Below are 22,055 nucleotides of genomic sequence, written 5' to 3' on the forward strand. Positions count from 1 at the left end.
TATATACAAAAGTCGGGGGTTTCAAGTGGAAAGGAATGGTGAAAGGATTATGCTACGGTACTTACAGCAAAAATCCGATGATAACCTCCTTGTTCATCTCTTCCCTCGAACTTCGTATTTTCACTTATTTATTTGCGAGTTGCCTAACTTTCAATCTTAAAAGATTTCGTGAACTTTTTGTAATTACGATGTATTTACTTTTATTCACTTGTTAGGCCCCTAAGTTGGGCGCCAGTAAAAATAACTCGGTCGAGATTACTTTTAAAAAAATAATTTATTTAAATAAATTACAATTTTTACTTAATCTACGACCTTAACTATAGAGAGCTGGTGCGAGAATGACGAGTTCACTTGTGAATTGCTTATATATCTGAGATATCCTCCTGCCTGGTGGTCTGGTGGTGGTTTGATACCGTATAACCATTAAATCAATATCCCTTTGTTTAATCAATTACGCATTGTCCACTAAATGGGCATATTGTTCATGTTGATACGTTCCTTCTTGGATGTCCACGGTGTTATCATAATGAGTTCACTGGAATTCACATAATGATCTTGTAACTTAGGTATTTGTCTTTTATTATTTATTTTAAAATTAAGTGTGGCCTTTTGCTTTGCTTTACTTGCATATATATTCGGCACATCTAGTTGACTATACTTATATAGTATTATCCAGATTCTAGACTAATAAAAGAACTTTTAATTCAATCATTATGACAGCCAGACGTAGGCAAGTTCCAAACGTCTATTACCCGGCTCGACTAGGTCCAAAAATTAGCTCATTAACTTCCAGTGATGTTAATTATAATGTTTAAAGGTCAGACCAATTTATGTTATTATCCAGGTACGTGCCTAATTGCCAACATTCAGTAACTTCAATGGCGTCGTAAATTGTTCACAATATCGTAGCATAGCTTGAATTTTTATGACTGAAACTGTTGGAGAAATTGAGGAAGTGAGAGTAACGCTTAGAGATTGAAGTCGAGCCTCCATCGTTGACTTATTTTTCATTATTACCTAGTCTTGAACCTACGAAATATATAAAGCATTAAGCTTCTGCCACACATACGTTCAATCGCTCGTGAACAATCGAATCCAACATTTTCTAGCTCAGACTTAAGCCACAATTGCGGACTGGTCTATAAAAGATAATGATATGTAATAAAATACCACACGACGCACTAAAAAATAATACAGTATGAAAAACACCGCCCTCCGTTTGTCCAATGAAAGACCTCTCATAAAACAACGCATCATAAGCTTTTAAGTACTGTCACGAACTATCTCAGAGACATCGATCAGGTGACAGGGCTGCAAGGCGAATCCGATCTTCTACCTTTAAGATAAGAGTCAATATCATACAACTAGTCGCTTAAATTGTATGTAGTCACGCACTCTCGTTACAAATTACAGCGAATAAATAAATTGTACAACTAAACACATTAGAATATGAACCGAAACGCCTGTCAATAGATTTCAATTTACTACGGTATTTATTTTAATGAAATATTATACTACAGGCTAAATTTACTTGTAAACCGCATTGTTATTTGTACCTGAAGGCAACACCGTTACGACTGACTGACTAATACTGGATTCTGTGTTGTACTATTTAATATAATTTGATTGTTCTCAAATCTGATGTGTATTTCCCATAACCTAAACTAAAACATCATGTCTTATTAATTTTATTAATCATAATTTCCATAATGTCTAACATTATGTCAATTTAAAATCTTTGGAGACTTCTCCTCCTCTACATAAAATGTTATATCTATAGTTATATTTGAATCAAATTTTAAAAACGTCTCAAGCTTCGTACAAATTTTAAACTCATACTATGCATATGTCTTTATTTCAACATTTATTTATTTATTCCACACAGAAATCAATTAACATAGACAATTTGTAGATATGCATTCAATAGGATATTATAAACGCCGTCGCTTTTGAGAAAACAGACAGACGTGAGCTCACGCTGCGGGTGGACCGTAGCGGTATATTGACTACTACCACAGAATAAAAACTACTACGCAATTAATAACAAAATAAAGACAATACACACTGTTATACAATTATTTTATACCATCAAACGGTTGCAACCCACCCCTGTTATACTCTACAGTGACATCTGTTGTCAACAAGGTCTAATGACCCAGTAACCCAAAGTTCATCCATTAATTGGTTTCACAGTTGGCTTACAAACATTTTTCTGTTAAAATAATTGAACAAGATGTAATATTATTATGATACCTGTGTTATATATTTTCCTTTTACTGAGAATGTGGCAATTTTTTTAAAGGTTGTTCTGTATGATCAATTAGATGATTAAATCTTTGTACCTTGATAGGTTAGCACCCTTTCCAGATTCCTTTAGATTAGGGTCAGGCCCTACCTCTGCAAATGTTTATTGGCGCTGGTGATCACTTACCATCGGTTGTTCTAAGGACGCGGTGTTCATATCTGATATATAAATATTCATTTAACGAATCGTATTATCATTATCCTCGTAGCTTTCCGTCCACGCTATCACAAATTAGTACGTATCATGGTTTACACTTGCCACGTCTCAAAATTACGAGCATTGTTCCATTTGTGACTACGTTATCACTCTGTTATAATTAAGCAATAGCTCTGTTACTATAATTGGCCTATACAAAGTTACGTTACTATAAAGATAATCCCTTACATCTCGAGGAGTCCACAAAGAATATAGTTCACTACACTCGTATTCTCCAACGCTTGTTAATAGTTGGGACTTGCCTGCAGTGAACGCCAAACTTCTCCAATCCCGATCACGTTACTGACAACTACAACTTTCCAGTTTGTTTAATTGCTGTTGTGAATATATATTTCTGAACGTTATTAGCTGCTAATCAATTCTGATTCTGGTTTATTCAATTTACATTATCATCATCATCATCATCAGCCCATATATGTTCCCACTGCTGGGACACAGGCCTCCTATGAGGGTTCAGGCCATAATCCACCACGCTGGCCAAGTGCGGGTTGGCAGATGTCACATGTCGTCGAACTTTTGATTCTTGGACATGCCAGTTACCTCACGATGTTTTCCTTCACCGTTTTAAGCAATGGTGATGTTATCTACATGCGCAGATAAATTGAAAAATCAATTTATTTCTTGCACGCTCGCCCGGTCTCGAACCCCGACTAATCGATTTTGAAGTACGAGGTTCTCACCACTGAGCCACCACTGCACATTAACTAGTACCTAAATTGCTGTACATTATGTATACGTATATATAAACATAATTCGCTGGTTATAAATCTAAATTCTGAGTGATTAGGAGAGAAGATAGGAGTGTAACTTGATCAGTGCTTACTTACAAATACACTTCACACTAATGTTATAAATGTGAAAGTTTATTTGTTTTGATGTTTGTCCGTCAATCACGCTGAAACTACTGAACGGGTTTCGATGAAATTTGGTATACAGATAGGCTATGAGCTGATAGGATACTTTACTTTTTTATTCCGATGAAATGGACCCTTTGGACAAAACTGGATACTTGATATCCGGGCGGGCATTTTTAATACATTTATTTCTTAAAAGGAACAATAACGCTATATCTTGAGGTAGTTTTCGTACCCGATTGTAATATTGGTACCTTCTCTTTACAAATTATCCAAAACAAATCCAAATGCAAGAATATTATACACTTATCTTAACTACAAATAATTTACACATATTATATACGAAACATAGCTGAGTCTTTGTTAAATCCATTTAATACATTTTACCTAATTCTTTGCAAAATCAATATGCAATCGAATCCGCCGTAATGTGCTTGGCGCAGCGATTTATCAGCGCAAGAAAAATACAGTGCGTATTTCACCGCAGAACCCTAATTAGCTTTACAAATCGCTGTGTTTAGTTCCGAAGTTGTAAAAATTTGTTTATAAAATAAAGACACGAAATTCGTACCGCTTTGACGACTTTTCTGTTTTCTTTGTTCTGCCGTGGCGGAAGTGTTTTTTATTAGACTCCATAAAACGACTTCCGGGTCCGGGACTCTTTCGATTGTATCAAAGGAGGCTTTAAATAGATACTTGTAAGGTCACCCTTCTACTATCAATAGCTTTGGACTATCTGACTTCTTTTGCCCGTTGCTTCGCACGCGAAATTGGGAGTAGATTAATAGATTTAATTTTCACTTTTATTGAATTGAAATGCGAAATTTATAAATCAGAAATAAATGAGAAATTTTAAAATCGATTCCTTTTGCTTCAGCTTCAGAATCAGCTGCTACTGATTGGCAAAAAGACGCGGGTTCGAATCCCGCCTTGTGATCGATTTTTACCATTATTTAAAAATTTCAAGCTTTCTTTTGGATCACTCTAAAAAAATCATCGAAATCCGTAGCGTTGTTTCAAAGAACTAAGTTTAAATACAGACATAGGGACAGACAGAGAAAGTGACTTTGTTTTATATTACACTTTGACTATGTAGTGATAAACGTTTTATTTCACGTTGCATAATTAAAGCCTTTCTTATCATGATTAACTTAGACAAGCTGTAGTCGAATTCGCGCGAAAGAAGCCCTCGTGTACGAAAATTATATTCGAATCAATTGAAAGTTAAGGAGTAAACATCACCACCTTGTTACAACTTTAAAATTTAACTAGACATTAAAAGTCTGGAAAGTTCGAGAACCTTTGAAGGGCAATTATTATCTTATACAAAACTCTGTTAAAATTTTATTTGCGTGTTGTGATTACGCTCACACGAAGAGCGCAGCTTTTGAACAAACGCGGATATTTATTAGAGCACCATCTATCGGCACTCGAAATCTTTTGAATTGTTTTTAAAAAGAAGATTTAAGTATGTTGCTCAAACTTGTGTTATCAATTAGATAATAAAGTTGGATTCCTTTTTCTCATTTCATTCATATCACGATGTTGCTCAAAACTCGGTGACAAATAATTTCTTTCTTATTTCATTCATTCAGAAACAAATGGGGGATACTACTCCTAATTATAAACAACACACGTAAGGACATTGGTTATATTATTAATTAAAAGGGCAGCCTATTTACCGCCATTATCTTAGATACAAAAACACAGAAAATACTTACCTTTAAAATATACAAAGCAAAAAATTCTAATCCACCGTTTTACTGCAAACATGACCACCTCAGTAAACATGACATCACGATAAAACTAAATCTATACATCCAAATTCCAAGCACCACAACGTTAAACAAACGTATTTCCTAAGTACCTATAGATTTACAAGAATTCGCAGTACGCCCAAGCACGTCGACGATCAGAGACATTCCGGAGTGTAGGCGCCGAACACATAGTTGTTATTGGATGACAACATCTTGTCCTGAGGTGATATTGAGCGATTAATTGGTATGAATAGATTAATAATGATGCAATTTACACCTTTAATAACGTTCACTCATTCTGTACGACATGTACAGTGATGCTGTCGTAACTCAACAAGAGCGTTATTGATTTCCGCAATAAAAATAAGTAAAAAAGTGTAACTGTGTAACGTTTTTGTATTTTAATAATTAAAAAGATAAATGTTGTTTTATAGAAAAATTTCTTTAAAAAGAACGTACCTACACAGACAAACAAAAAACATTATTCCACAATTACATATAATTCCAGCACGGAGCTGTATCGTAGATTCTAGAGTCCAGTAACTCTAGAATATACTAACTCGATTCCCCTGATGCTGTCACTCCAAGTGAAGCCTCATTCACGATTCTAACTCCTTTATATTGTTTTAGAAAGCGTGAAATTTTTATTATTTAAGTGCCTACCACTGGAATTACTAAAGTAACTAAAGTTGACGTTATGAAATTGCCTAAATAGAATGGAAAATTTTTAGAGGCTCGTTCATTTCAATCATTATAATGAACAAAATAATGAAATATTTTGCGAATTAATTCTCTACGCGATCAAAGTGTCTCACACCTTGACTACATTTATTAGCGTTCCCATACAAATCAATCATCCGATTTCAATAAATCATCAATCCAATAACTCGGCCATTACCGCTCGCGAACTCGAATAAAAAACCAACTAAACGCCGCACGGACACCCAATTTAACCATATTTCACTTTGGCTAAAACTACAAAAGCATTGTGACATTTCAATTCCATTTACAGACCGCCAGAGCCGTAATAAAATGTATTTGTAAATTTGACAGCTCATAAAATTCGCAGCGCGTACCAACAGCATGCTGTGTGAAACTGGTAAAACAATTCCCAGGTTGTGCTGGAATATAAAATTTAGCCCGCCAGTTGCCAACGTCCACTTTTAGCTTTCAATTGCTTGCTTACGTCCTGCGCGAGAGATATTACTGCATCATGCACGACGTCAACCCTAAAATTATGCGGAACTGAATGCAAGTTTTTGACATTTCGTTTCATACAAATTCGTCTGTTGATGCAAGTGAATAAAGCTAAAGAATCTCGTTATTGTATTCTCGTTATTGTATTTCGAAACCTTGCCGTCCGTTACGATACGTTTATCAGCGTTTTTTTAAATCCGCCCTAACATATTGGCCATATATAAGCCTATGAATAAAATATACACTTCTAAAACAATAAACACAAAGCCCTGTAACAATATAAATGTACCTATTTATTCATAGAAAACGCTATCACATCACAGTAGGTATTCAATTTATTCGAAAGCTGACTAGATGTTTATCTAGCACGCGGCGCACGTGACCACAGCCTGTCGAATTTAGCTCGATATGCTTTTTTAAAACTAGTTATGACCGCACGGGAGCTTCTACGAATTTCCGCGTACATTGCTGGCGAGGTGGGCATTATTTATTCGCAATGAAGAGGGAATAGCGCGGTGTATGCGGCCACATTTTTATCGACTTGCATTTATCGAATAAAAATGTCAGTTTGCACATTGCTACAGTTTCGCGTCGTTGAATTTACGACGTAGTCGGTTAGTGGTGTTAATAATAAATATTTTGAGTGAAATTTTATGCGCTTCTTACAGAAATTTCATAACGTTTATTGTTTAATGCATATTACCATGTGCATGTGTGAGTTTTATTGAAACCTCGTAAAATTTAAACATTCCTTGATGAGTTAGGTTAAAACAATATAATTATAACAATAATTCAAACAACTTATTTAAACAACAACAACAAAAACATTCATCATTTTATCTAATTATCATACAGTTCTACATAATCTAAGCCCATTTTAGATATATCACCGAAAATGTAATTCATCCTGGAGTATTTACAAAAATACATATTTGTAGAAGTTGAAACGACGGCAGTCAAACACCTGAGAAAGTCCTAGATAACCACCTCATTGCTCGCGCGCCCAACGCCGAGCGCACGTCATTTCAATACCAACATAATTAATGTTAAATCTTTAAAAATCTCAGACTATTATTGTAGGTTGTCGCGAAATTCTGTGAAATATAATTCTGAATGGCTTTCCAAATTAAGATATAATTGATATATTGTTGGGATAAATTCGTTTTGCTCCGACGAAAACGACCCTATAATTGAATTTAATAAATTAAAATTTGAATTCGCTTTCGGCTGAGGCATCATGATTTTATTTTCTTTGCCGTTCATTCGAATGTCGAATGGACATTTTATTTCGCGTTCCTTTGTTGTATCGGAGGTCTGACTGACGTTTGAATATTAATCCCTTATTAGCCTTGAAACCAATTAATAAGATCTTTCTAAATCAATGCGAAATAAAATATATTGAAAAAAAACAACCTCTCATTTAATATAATATATTTTTCTTCAAAAAAAGGAGGAAGTTATCAATACGACTATACTTTTTTGTGTTCAACCACATAACTCTATACTGGGTGAATCGATTTGGATGATTCTTTATATTTTTGAAAGCTGATGCTCTCGTGTGGTCCTATTAAAATCTGGCCTAGATCTGACAATATATAATCTACCTGTTGCATAGAATTTCTGATTTTAACAAAATATATTTCAAACTAGCTGCATGGTCAAAATAAATTTTCATTGTACAAACTTTCTTCGCTATTGTATCCCTATGGAATTAGAATTGCTAGATTTCTAAATTCATTCCGATCGGTCCAGTAGTTTGGACTATACATCGATATATATATATCGATCAGTCAGTCCTTTGCGTTTTTTACCTAAGAACTTTACCAAGAGCTTAAACAAGAGGTCTAACAACTCTGGATGTATTTTAAATGTCTCTAAAACGAAAGCAAAGCTGCATATAATAATTGTTAAAAACGTAACCCCCAAATACACAATGGCCAGCCAACACAACGGCCAAGCCCCGGGGGCCTTATCAACCAGTCCCATACCCCTAATCCCACACATTGTCTTCCACGAACATTATGCATACAATTATTGATTGTTTCATGGTAAACTGTTATAACTTATAATACAAATACGTATTCTCAAGCTCTATTCCATACTTCAAACTTGTCATAATTAGCTTCTTTAATATTTTTATTGGTTAATGGGAAATGCTTCGCCACAATTTCACCTGATGGTAAGGCCTATGACTGACTCGGCGATCCTCTTTAAGTAAAATTGTGTATCTTTTATTCTTAAGGCTACATGAACTTAAAGAGTCTAGTATACTGCCTTAAAATGCATTACCTATTGCATTAAAATGCGTGATATACTTCAGGCCATATGGCAATCTGATAGTACGATAAAAGATTATGCTACTTTGAATTAAGAGCAAAAAAAAATACACCTCTTAACCTGCATTTCTTTTCAAATTTTTATTCACACTTTTGTGAAATTAATAGATTTATTTGTCAGCCGCGTTTACTTTTCTGAACATAATACGTACGCATGATAGCGTAAAGTCCTGTGTACCAACACAGTCTACCGAGCCGCTGATTCGAAACCGTCACGTGCGTCGATCTAATTCTTGCAGTCCCCTTAAATATTTGTGTGTTGCCATGCTCGAGAAATAACATAATATTCTTACTTTTTACTTCAAATAAAGAAGGCAACTTCAATGTCTCTGACATAAAGGAAAATGACGCCTCCCACCTACCCCTCACACACTTACCAACATTGTCCACGCCCCTGAAACAATTGTGAACTTCCACCTTTTTCAGGCCGCTTGAAACAGTGTCCCATGACAGCCACAATAATCCCACCGTTGTCTTCGACGTATAAATTAACTCGCTGTGACGCACGTGGCGGCGACAGGGTTAGCCGGCGAATTAATTGTTGCCGCGTAGATTAATGCTTCAGCCGAGTTCAGTAAATATATGTTGTCGGCTAAATGAACACGCAAGAGATGGATTCGTTGATAGTTTCATTCGATGCTGTGTTCAATTATTTCATAATTTTGTGTGACGAACCGTTCTACAGTCGATTTGAGCGATTGAAGAATCGACACATATTTAACGTGTATCAGGTTCAGATATAGCCGGTTTTAAATATATTATAGAATTAATCGGGTCTACCGTAAGCACAACACGTGGGCAGGTTCCACCAATTCTATATCAATTCTATCCACCAGTAGTTTAAACTTCGTTATAATACTTATTATAAAAATATTCAAGATATACTAAAAACAAAGCTTGTAGAAACAGAGTAAAAAACATGAACTATATTTATTTCAGCCATATATAATAACAAATTATAACAAAAGAACACAACAATACAACATATTTAGCCTGAATATCATTCGTTAAAACATACGTAGACTAGTAAAGGAGAGGACATTACAGCACTCGTTTCATTTCTTCCATTACAAAGTCATTGTATTTATTCATCCATAACTGTACCACAGTCCACAGATAACATAATACCATACTAAACATAAACATAAAGATTTCATATTTTTCCTCGAAAATTATTTAAATTCACAGATAAAAAAATTGACCTGCCTCTGGAAACAAATAATATTGTCAAATACCTCATGAAATAGAACTATAAACTATATCTCCCCAATGGACAACCAGTCCCAAATCATTAGTTCACACAAGTTCATTCTAACGTTTCTCTGACAGAGAACCTCTAGCACGCAAATTCTATGCGAATAAAAATAACAACCTATTTTTTATTTATATTATGTTATATAAGTTTAACATAATTGAGTTACAGCGCATCTCGGTTGTAATTTTTATAAAAGCATCTTGATGATAAGAAAATTACTAACTATATATAACTGGAGTACAGTTTAATAGTATTTTTTGATACGTTTTTTATCAGCTTCACCTGTATATTCGTAATCCACACCTAAAGACTCGATTTTGACCCAATTGAAACGCTTCAAACGGACAGATTGAATTCAAATTTTAAACACATATCAAAGGTCGGTGACAATAAAATAATTTCATTAGATAACTATTATAACTATTGTCTTGATTATGTTTGTTGTATGTATATTTATGAATATAGGATTAAATAGTTTCCTTACGTATACTCTGTATATGAGCAAATGGTTCCTTCAATTAGAGATTATTCCATTTACTTATCAAATTATTTGCTACTAATATAAAATTATTCGTTTATTTTAACGACTGTGCATACGTTCTAAATTTCGAATAATTTGATTTTTACTGGGAATATGGTATGCTAATTTTCTGACAAGCTTTTCGTACGTGAAGTAAACGCTCTTAACTTTCTTAACTCGCTTCAATTAGAAACAATTTGATAGACACGTAACATACTTACAACGTGTTGAAACACAAATTGTTTACTATAATACATTAAATTTATATGAAAGCTAGCTGACCCGGCAAACACTGTTTAATTCATATAATTTAGTGATATGATATCAGACCCACCGGACATAAATAGGAAATTTTATGAGAAGCGGTCCAATCGTTTTGAAGGAGGTAACTAACATTGTGACACGGGATTTATTATATATAGAGAGATAACACCTTATTTACAACTTACATGTACGCAAACGCAACAACAAACGCAACAACAAACGCACTAACCAACGCAACAAAACCACGTCCTCCCCGAAACGTAGCCAATTGTACCAACAATAAATTATTGAAATCTTTCACAAGTCGCAGTTTCCTGCACATAATACACAGCGAGTTGAATAAGTCAGCAGCGGACCCGGAGAGGGTTAACTTTCAGACGCAGCGGACCGGATCGAGAAAATGTCGACTTAAGACCCTTTTACGTTGCTGAAAACGCCGAGCGTGTAATTCCTTGTGCGTCGATAAAGTTGGGACAAATGATCCCTGATGAGGGGGTATAATGTTATTGTTTTCCATCGTGCTATTGAAATTAATCATTTCTATTTGCGTTCCATGCTATCGAGCTGATCGCTTATCGCTTTATTATTGAGATAAATAATAAGGAAATACGATCATGCGTAGATTACGTCATCTATATTGCATTTGTTATGAGTAATTGTGTATTTAAGAGTATGGCATACTGTGTGAAATTGATATAATTATGAATGTAGCTTCAAATAAAAAGCATCACAGGAACAGTGAAAACTATTACAACAATGAAACTTCTGTGTATAAATATCGTAATTTCGTCCTACCTTACTTTCTCCAAAGGATCAAGTTAAAACATCCATGATTTCCGCAGCAGCACTCCACCTACACACAGCATTACGTACACCCTTAACCCACACAACTTATTATAAGCGGTGTACATCATGACCTCCAGTTAATAAGACCGGGGAACGCTTTGAGCGCGTTTTACACGACAGTGCGTTGCGTCGTGCAATGCACAAGGGCCCTTATTCGTGCAGCACGTCTACAGATTGTCGACTCACAAAGGGTAAACATGTTTGCCTCGTTACAGCTGCAGCGCTGTGATATATTGCGTTCGAACTTTGTGATTTGATGAAAAATTCCCTTCGACATTTCTCAAATGTTGAGATTTTAATACTTTTTTGAACCGACTTCAAAAAAAAAGGGGGGGGGGGTTCTCAATTCGGCTGTATTTCTTTTTTTATTTGAAAGTTGGTGCGTTCCAAGTGGTCCTTTTAAAATTTGTTCTAATACTGACAATTTAAAACGCGGTTTGAATAAGTTTTTTGCTTAAAGCATGTTGAAGTATGTTATGGCAATTATTTCAGTTAAATTACGCCTCTTTATGGGAGAACTATTCGAATTTATTAAATAAAGCTCTTTAAAGAAATCATCCAAATAATTTCTATGACGTTGCAATAAATATCGGTATGCAGTGTTAAAAACGTTTATAAAGGATTCGATAAATGCTATGAAGCACATATAATTCAAAGGAAACGAAGCTTTGAGTTGTATACATGTATCATTTGTTCATTTCCTATATGAAACAGCAGACAGCAGCCCACCAGCCTTGGACCATGCGAGACAGAGACTTAATCATTTTGTCTCCACCAGTCACCAAACTAGTGGCTGTCACTTGCAGCATCCAACCACCAGGGGGCACTATTCACAAAAACAAAAAACCCTCGCTTTGACCACCACCCCCTTTGCCACACGCGCAGACATAAAAACAGCAAAAAAAACGCCAGACACCGCCCCCCGGTGATCGCAAAACATCCAAATCACAAACAACCGATCGCCAGGGCACAAGGTCGCACATAACACCGCGTTAACTCGCCGTAACCGCCTTTACGAGGTGCCAACCGCTGCGAGCCGCATGTCGCCGGATAGAACTGGATAAAACCGGCCGGCCGCCCGTAAACTGTCCCCGACTAAGTTATGTAATCTCTTGATTTTATGCAGTCGCATAAACTCGTGCAACCGACGCGCTCCTAATGCCGTTTAGTTTCGGTTTGTTTGCACGATCGAACTTATTTGGGGAGGGCCAGGTTTGATACTCGTGTTAAAGCGAAAAAACGCAATAATAAACGAAGTCGAACTATACAATACCACCGATAATACAATCTATCTATCGTTTGTTGCAGAAATAAATTTATGAAAAACAATTTGACTTTTCTGAATACAATTTTATAAACTTATTAAGTATTGCTTCTTTGATACATTTATTTGTAAAATTTTTAATATAACGCTTTTGTCACATTTAAAAAAATCATCTTGCAAATGAATCGGTAATCGATTGATGATCATTTCTACAAAAAATAAATTCTTATATTCGCAAGAATTGAAGTTCCTTGAAGTTCTATTCCCTTAATGTACTTATATTTACTGATTGATTTTAATCCTATTTATATGCCGGCCTCATAGAGAAGGTTGCGGTGGAACATCAATCAGCTCGAATCTGGAGAAATTGCGTCGTATAAAGCGTATTGCGCCTCCTCAGATACGAATAACTTAGAGATTATCTACTTACATTACATAATTTAATATCATATAAATTACAATCAATATATACATGGTGTTACATTTTATACAATAAAAATAAATCACTTTCAAATTGGCAGACTAGACCAAATTTAGATCGGAGATGATGATGATACGGGAGGCACCAGCTTTCGAATGAAAAAACAGAATCATCAAATTCGATTCACCCAGTCGAGGGTTCTGAGGTAACTAACATACCTACCCCAAACAATGTAGTAAATTTAGAACCTCCTCCTCTGTATACCAAATTTCATGAAAATCCGGTATGTAGCTTCAGCTTGGTTGACGGACAAACATCCAAAACAACAAACTTTCACATTTGTAATATTACTAGCTGCGCCCGCGCAGTTTCACCCGCGAAAGTCCGTATCCCGTAGGAATATCGAGATAAAAATTTGCCTATACGTTATTCCAGTTGTCCAGCTATCTACGTACCAAATTTCATTGTAATCGGTTCGGTTTATATTGAAACCGTTGCGACGCAGTCTGAAAACGAAGCAGAACATAACTTCAGCATGCGCATGAGAAATATTTTCCCGTCGTTTCCACAGATAAAGCACAACGGATATATCTGACTTATCGATTTTATTTACCATTTCAGTGCCTTTAATGACCTTATGCTTAATTAAAAGCGACTTTTGTTCTTACAAAAAAAATCTTTTCATTACTTGACGGTTCATCAAATCCTCATAGTAAATATCCACTATATTCACCTACTTTACCATAGTCATCAATACTCTAGTTAATGAGTAACCTTGTAGAACCATTACCCCAATAATTTATTACGCACCGTAAAAACCCCATCCTTTCCCGATATAAATCATCGCATACATGCGACGTGATACAAAAAAAATGGCATTAATACATCATAATTCAACTAACAATGGTGTCTTTGTGGCATAAAACTTGGAAAATGGCCGGCTGTCGGTGTTCCGTCAATAATTGGTAATGGATGACGTCATGATGTCGAACGTGATGGATTGACTCGCTTCTTGACGGATTAAAAAAATAGATTCGATTAGGCATTAAATGGCGTGGCGATTCTGCTTTGTTAATCTTTGCACGATTGTTTTCGAATTGCCAGCTATATGATCAATCTCAAGGTCATTGGCACTTTTATTTTTTGGAGTAGTTTTTTTTTGTTCTTTCTGGCATTGTTATGTAAACTAATTAGATTTTACCATTTTGGAAGGCAGTATCTACAGAAAAGAGCAAGTCGAAATATTAACAAACAAATGAAAAAAAAAAATATTCTATTTTATTTTTAAATTCAGAATATATCATATCTTGATATATGGAAATTTCTTGGATGTGACTAAATTATTTACATTTATTTCATTGCATTTTCTTGTTGTGGTCATGCAATTATTTATGACGCTCAGCCCTATTGAAACATTCTCAAATTGTATATAATATGTAGCAATCAACTCATCAGCTCATATGCCGTCCAAAAGTTTCCCGTTATATCTCGTTTTTCTCGACAAAAATAAATAAAACAAGAAAGAAATAAAGCAAATGAAACAAATAAAATAAATAAATAAATATTCGTGGAACATATAAATGGTGGCGCAGTTACACCTGTATCTAGACTAAGCTTATCTTATACTACATAGTATGAAACAAAGTCGCCTTCTCTGTCTGTCCCTATGTCCCTATGAAAGCCTAAAATCTTCAAAACTACGCAACGGATTTCGATGGGTTTTTTTTAATAGATAGATTGATCCAAGAGGAAGGTTGATATGCATAATAACATCTATTAAACTACTCCGAATGAAACGAGTACGAAGCCGCGGCTGAAAAGCTAGTCCTAAATATAGCGTAAAACTTTATTTCCAAACGGCATAACACAATCACCTTCCTACTAAGACGCCACAATAAATGATCGTCCAAGGAACCCCATTGTTGTAGCGGAGGCAGTTTTTCGCCCGCGAGCCGAGACCTAATCAATCATAACTGAAACACGTCCGAAGGAATTAAAACGTCACGTAGAATTATACATTAAATTTAGAAATTAAAAACGCTTTAACGGACTAGACTTTAGACTGACGGTCAGTCTCCCCGTGACCACGCTCGCTGTAAAGTGTTCGAAACGTCGGGTTAATAATATAATGAAATGAATAAATCGCATTTAAAATCCGTTAAAAAGTTTTTAATTTCTAAATGTATTGTAATGTACTCGCGTAAAATCAAACACAAGAATATACATTAAATTATTCGAGCCCCGTAATTAGATAATACATTAAAGTCCATATTTAAAAAGGTTTGTTCGAAAACGAATGTATACGTTGAAATATTAATTATTTAACGTGAATAAATTAGCTTTTCGCACGAACTTTTCGTAGAAGAGAAACAAAAATCACTGCTAATGAAATAAGTACTGTTGATATATTTAAAGATATTAGAGGAAAGATTTTTAATTGTCGAAATTTAACACTCACACTTACATTGTACTCTCATTGACATTGTTTTATTTATAACATAAAAAAGTGTGAAGTCCCGTGTCCCCTTGTGGGGTGTGGGGCAGATGATATACATCTGTTTCACTGATCGATTTTCTTTATGGACAAGTAGGTGATCAGCCTTCTGTGTCCTGCCAGACCGAGACATTTTTTTTTGTGCGTCCCCACCGGGAATCGAACCCAGGACCCCTCGGTTCTAAGCTCACGCGTTAACCACTGTACCAAGGAGGCGGTCAGTTTATTTATAACATAATTAACATTAATTATTCCTCAAGCGTATTGGATCTTACATCACTCAAACTACGGATCTGAGGGTACTGCAAACTATAAAATTAAACTAACAAAGGGTAAAGTTTGGATACCTACCGGCTGTCGAACCGCCTAAGCTAGAATCCATTTGACCGCTGCATTATTGTACACCTGAAACAATTCGTTGTTTTAACACAACACAACAACAACAACATTACATTACGAAACTTAATTATATATCACGTAATACGTAGATTTATTTCGAAATTTATATTTGGTAAACAACATTAATAACGTTTCGATTAACTACCAATTAAATTGTGAAATAATTTATAAAATATTCAAGGTAATGAATCATGACGATCGTTGTGTATGAACTTATTGTTAAAAATTACTACTTCAAATACCGTGGCGACAGCTACTGCTATTTTCAGAACAGATACTAAACTTTCGATAGCAAAACTGCATCAAAATTAAACCATAGCTGAACATCGACAGACGGACATGCAAATACACGTTACTTGGTAACATTGTGCCCAGAATTTAAAGACAATCCCGACCAGAAGATCCACGAAAACACGTCTATAATTACTTTCAACTCTATTCTCACTTAAAAGATAAAGCAGAAGAATGTATAAAAGCATCGAAACGTACGTCGCCGACATCCACAATAAATTAGACTACCATAAAAGTGCTTTAGATAGAAGCCTCGACGAATAAATAAATCTTTGGTAGAGCTATCGAATTCTACTCATAGATATATCTAATCTAACTATCGTCTATGATACATTTTACTTATACAATACTGGGAAATATAACCATTTAATAATTCCAAAAGTATCAGTTATTCAACAGACTTCAAAAAAGGAGGAGCATATCAATTTAACGGTATTTTTTTTATTTTTGTTACCCCATAATTTTTACTAGGTGAACCAATTATTATGATATATTTTTTTATTTCAAAGCTGGTACCTCCCATGTTGTCCCAATTAAATTTGTTCTATATCGGACAATTAAAAACGATTTAGTTTTTCGTTCAAAATAATAACATTCAATTCTTCTTTTACGAAGCAACAGTTTGTTTGATCACTTTAAAATTTTTGCACAAAGGCATCGGAGAGTGATAAGGACAATTTATAACCTGGAAAACAATTTATCCCGGCATTGCCACACCGATCTTGTATGAGAATAGATAGGGTGGTAGAGAAGGAGTTAAAACCCATTATTTTCAATGTCAACCCCGCTGCCTTAGCGATAAACTGAGCAAGTTATCTGTACTAAACATTTTATTTACCTTCAGTTGTGTTAAATACGACTATTCTTAAACAAATTGCGACAGATCACGAGATCTTGGCTAGTTTACGACGCTCTTAATAAAGCTAGTGTAACGTTCATAAAATTCTCTTTCATTGCCACTTTATTGTACGTAAGAATTTAGTTTTACGGCCCGTGTATTTTGTGTCCAATGTTGATATCAAGGAAACAGTACTGATACATAAATACTAAGGTGAAACCTTCCTTCAATTTGTTACGTTTTAACATGTCAGTTGCTAATAAATTTGTGCAAATTTTAAAATATTATCCTCGAATAAAACCTCTTTAAAAAACCTGAGTAGTAGTAGCAACGATTTGTCCCAAATGAAACTAGAGGGAGGAATACTTTTATGGAAAAAAGGCGGTTGCAAAAACTCTCTGGCAAAGACCTTGAAAAGACTTATAAAATAATGGTTTATTGCATTAAGCACCTATATATGTAGGCGCATAAAAACCATGCGTGCATCAACCGAGCCCATAATTAATATCAATTAATAATCTATTAATGATGTGAGACATGGGACACTACGCGATGTCTATCAGATTGACAATCGTATTAGACAATTCACACAACGCCATCTAGTTTCAAACTTGGTAAAGCTTACTCTATGAAAGCTTGACAATCAACAAACATACATTATAATATTTATATAATCTCATTATCATCTACTGACAATATAGTAGAATAATACAGTCTAAATTTATTCAATTATTTAGTAGCGTACTTCTCTCTAAACAACTCAGGCCCCATTTGAAGACAGGCCTTAATTACAACACTCGCGAAATAATCGCATATATATATAAAAAATAATACTTCAAGAAGTTGGTATTCACAGCGTGTTTACTTGACACCGTCAGATTATAACGTTACAAAGGCAACTGGGGAACAGTGACGCGCTTCAAATAAGGCATGCATGAATACGTGAAACGAATTCTAGGTAATAGGGGCCCCGGGTTCATTTACATTCCAATAGACAAATTTTTGCTTATAAGATTCGTCATTATAGGTTCTTCTAGATATGGGACAATCATTGAAGAAAAGTGAACTTCAATAACTTCTATCATTTTATTCCTCTTATTGTTACAATATGGTATTAAAGAAAACTCACATTAAAGTAGATGTATGATCCAGTAGGTTGAATCCTACCAATATTATAAATGCAAAAGTTTGTAAGGATGTGTGTGTGTGTTTGTTGCTCTTTCACGCAAAAACTATTGAACCGATTGCAATGAAATTTTGTACGTAGATAGCTGGACAACATATAAGCAACTTTTTATCCCGATATTCCTACGAGATACGGACTTACGCGGGTGAAACCGCGGGGCGCAGCTGGTATACTATATTTATATTAGCATTAATATAGCAAATTTTCATAAACTGATACAGAACAGAATTCAAAAGAGTAAGAACTCATAACACCTTGTATGTTATAATTTTAGAAGTTTAACATTATTTTTAATAAAATAATAAACTAGTTTGAAACAGTGTTATTGGCCTGAGAAAACATCTATTGAACGGAATTTTAAGTAGTTAAAAGTATTATTTACATCAATACATATGCACTTATGTTAAGTAATAAATAATTAATGTATGTATGTATCAGTCTCAATCAATTTCATCTTTATTATTATTATATGAGATTAAATGAAAAAAAAGCAGAATTTTCAATGTGATTACAAAAATTTATCCTATTTTCGATGGTGGAAAATTTGATCTACGTATCATTTAAAAAAATCTTTGTCGCAAACCAAATATCTGGGGCCCAATAACAGCTGCTAGACGCCCGAGTCCGTCCCACGCCAACGAGGCGTGTAAACAGTCAAATTTCACAGAAAAACCCTGTGTCCGAGGGCTTTCGCTCGACGATTTTCAAACTCGCCGATGTCGATGAGTTGAAAATTGTGGACTTTTTAGTTTTGTCCGTTCCATCCTACTATTTTTATTGGTTAGCACACTTCATTTTATAATTTGCGAATCTCCGATTGCATTGCGGACGGATAGATTAGTTCGACACTTTGCTTACTAATTCTTATGAATTGCTGGATTCATTCTCTCGTATTTGTTTTTGAGTATTACTTGAAATCGAATTCTCGATATTCAGTTTTAGCGAGGTTTCATTAATGAATTATTGATCCTCTTTATCCATTTGAACTGAAAACCAGCGCAGTTAACGGGTTTATTATAGAGTTTAGTCTAGACCAAATCTCTCGCTAAATCTTACTAAAAACACGTTATTATTATATTAAGTTATAGGAGTTTGTCCACTTCACCAAACAGTGAGGGAAAATGATGAGAAAATCAGCATAAGTCCTTGAAGGACCAAAAATGTCGACGACAGAATTTGAAAGTAAATAAAATAAAAATTTTACTACTTATTTTATCTTAATACTTCATATAGTTAACATAACTATAGATATAACAACCATTACCATATATAATAACAATAGTTAATACAATAGTTTTAGCTACAAAGGACCAGACTAATAGATTCAAACTACTTACATCCCTTTATTATTTAAAAGATGAAAAACAATCACGACGTTACTGCACTAAAAGCCCTTGCACTGGGCGCAGTAATGGACTAATAATGAGATACGAACTCATAAAACAAATAACAACTGTGCCCCTTTACAATAACAAGCTCTGTTCTTTAGCTTTTTAATTATCATCTATAATTCAAGACATAACAAAGAAAAGCAAGATTCCTTTCTCATCCTATCCCACCAGTTAATCTGAAAGTTTGTTAGTATAGATGCATATATGTCATTCGTTCGCGCATATAGGGCTTAACTAATGTGGTTGAAATTTAGTCTACTATTAAATAGAAACAATAAATGCCAAATTTCCATTAAGGCAATATCACGAACACAACCTATTGATAAAAGTAATTCAAGAACTTAAATCGCCGGATCAGGTAGTAAATAAAAAAAAAAATGGTTGCCTGTAAAGTCGGTTTTACGGACGAAGATTTTACGTGACAATGTCTTTTTCTCGGTAGAATATTTATTGATACGAATATTATTAAATTGCACAATAGGAATAAGGAATTGAATGAAAATAAGAATGGCACAAATTTTAACTATAGAAAATATATTTTGTTTACTAAAAAGACAGAGACAGAGACACAAGCACGCGCCGATTCAATGCGCCTAATTTTCTAGTGCTGCGCGCGCGGCGGACCGATCATAGTTCGGTGACTCATCATAACGTTACCGGGCGTTACACTTTTTCATGAGTGACTCCGAGCCGCAACCTAATTTAAGACGTTGTCACGTCAAAAACTAGTAACTAAGATAATTTTATGCCTTTTTTATTGTATTATTTACACTCTTTTATTGTCTATAGCGACTTTATCAGGAATAACATAACCTAAATTCACAAAGAAACATACCTACGTATTACTCTCATAACATTTTAGTTGATACAACTCATGATATATAGTCTTACTTTTAAACATTGCTCAAATATTTCTGACAAAACAAGACAATCAGTTGACATTCCCAAAAACGAAGAAGTAGCTCAATTCAATTGTATATTTATATTGTTCAGATAGCCGATTACGCCTAGGTTTTCAGCTGATTGATGTATTTGTGTTCGATAGAAAATTATTGTCATTTGGTGACAGTTTAGAATCTGTAGACCTCCGCCCGAGGGACATCTGAAACCTTCTTCTAGAAACGGTTAATTTAAATTTTATCTTTAATAACATTTAAACGAAATTGTAAAACATTATTGTATATTATGCAACCTAACTTTCTTACTAACATTATAAACGCGAAAGTAACTCTGTCTGTCGGTCTGTCAGTCTGTTCTTCTGTGTCTTCTTTACGAAACCACTGAAACAATTTACTTAAGTTTGTTATAAAAATAGTTTGAGACCCCTGAAAGGATACAAGCTATTCTTTTACAGGTTATATGTAGACTCAAAAAAAAAATCCTTAATCAGTATTATAACTGGGGTAAAATTCATAAAACCCTAATTCTTTTGAAGCATTGAAACATAATATCAATATTGTGGATTTTAAACAACAAAATTACGTTTACTAAATAAATTCCGACATGTTTATTTCATTTTGATCTGGCCAGCTTCTCAAATACATTACAGCCTAAGGCTCTGACCGCTCGCTCTTTGTAGCAGATATTAAAACAATTTAGCGTCAATTTCGTTAAAAAGAGTTTAATTTTAATTATTTTATGTAATTAATTTTAAATCTTTATCTATGTTAATAATGAGTTTGTTTGTTTGAACGCGCTAATCCCATTAACTATTGGACCGAATTCACAATTCTGTCATCATTGGAGATGTACGTTACGCGTAAGTGTATGTGTACCAGGGGTGAAGACGGGGCGGTAGTTTAACAATAAACCACGCTAGTTTGTCTGTGGGTGAAACCGCACGCCCCAATTTCTTCATGCCTATGCATATTTATAAAAAATATGTATATAATAATAACGAGATATATCTATAGTGATATAGTCTCCATATCTAATCTGTAAGGAGCTGTTCAGCGTTAGGTTTTTTTTATCAATTGACAGTTGGTAAAGGAGCTGATGGTATGCGACCAGCACCGCCCATAAACTATTGCAGAGGTATTGATCTATGATGAATGAATGAGGTGATGATAAGGATCAGATTGATGGAGGAAACTAGGGAAAGTAATGGAAAATGTAAGGAAAAGGATAATGGAGGTGAAATATCCGAGAAGATTCTCTCAATTAGTTATTTTCATGTGCGAGTTGCAATAGAAAAACAAGGAATAATACAGATTCATATTTT

The 22,055-nt window shown here is 34.6% G+C and overlaps 1 protein-coding gene across 1 annotated transcript in view; it reads right to left on the bottom strand.

Annotated features, from left to right (window-relative positions):
* The window catches only part of LOC119834893 (disintegrin and metalloproteinase domain-containing protein unc-71-like), a 316,054-nt gene that overhangs the window by 272,396 nt on the left and 21,603 nt on the right, over positions 1 to 22,055 (bottom strand). The window contains exon 2 of the mRNA XM_038359411.1: positions 16,081 to 16,134. Within this exon, the coding sequence (XP_038215339.1) occupies positions 16,081 to 16,111 (31 nt within the window). The 5' untranslated portion in view covers positions 16,112 to 16,134. The remainder of the gene's footprint in view (positions 1 to 16,080; positions 16,135 to 22,055) is intronic.

This window comes from Zerene cesonia, chromosome 20, assembly GCF_012273895.1.
Source record: "Zerene cesonia ecotype Mississippi chromosome 20, Zerene_cesonia_1.1, whole genome shotgun sequence".
NCBI classification, from domain to species: domain Eukaryota; kingdom Metazoa; phylum Arthropoda; class Insecta; order Lepidoptera; family Pieridae; genus Zerene; species Zerene cesonia.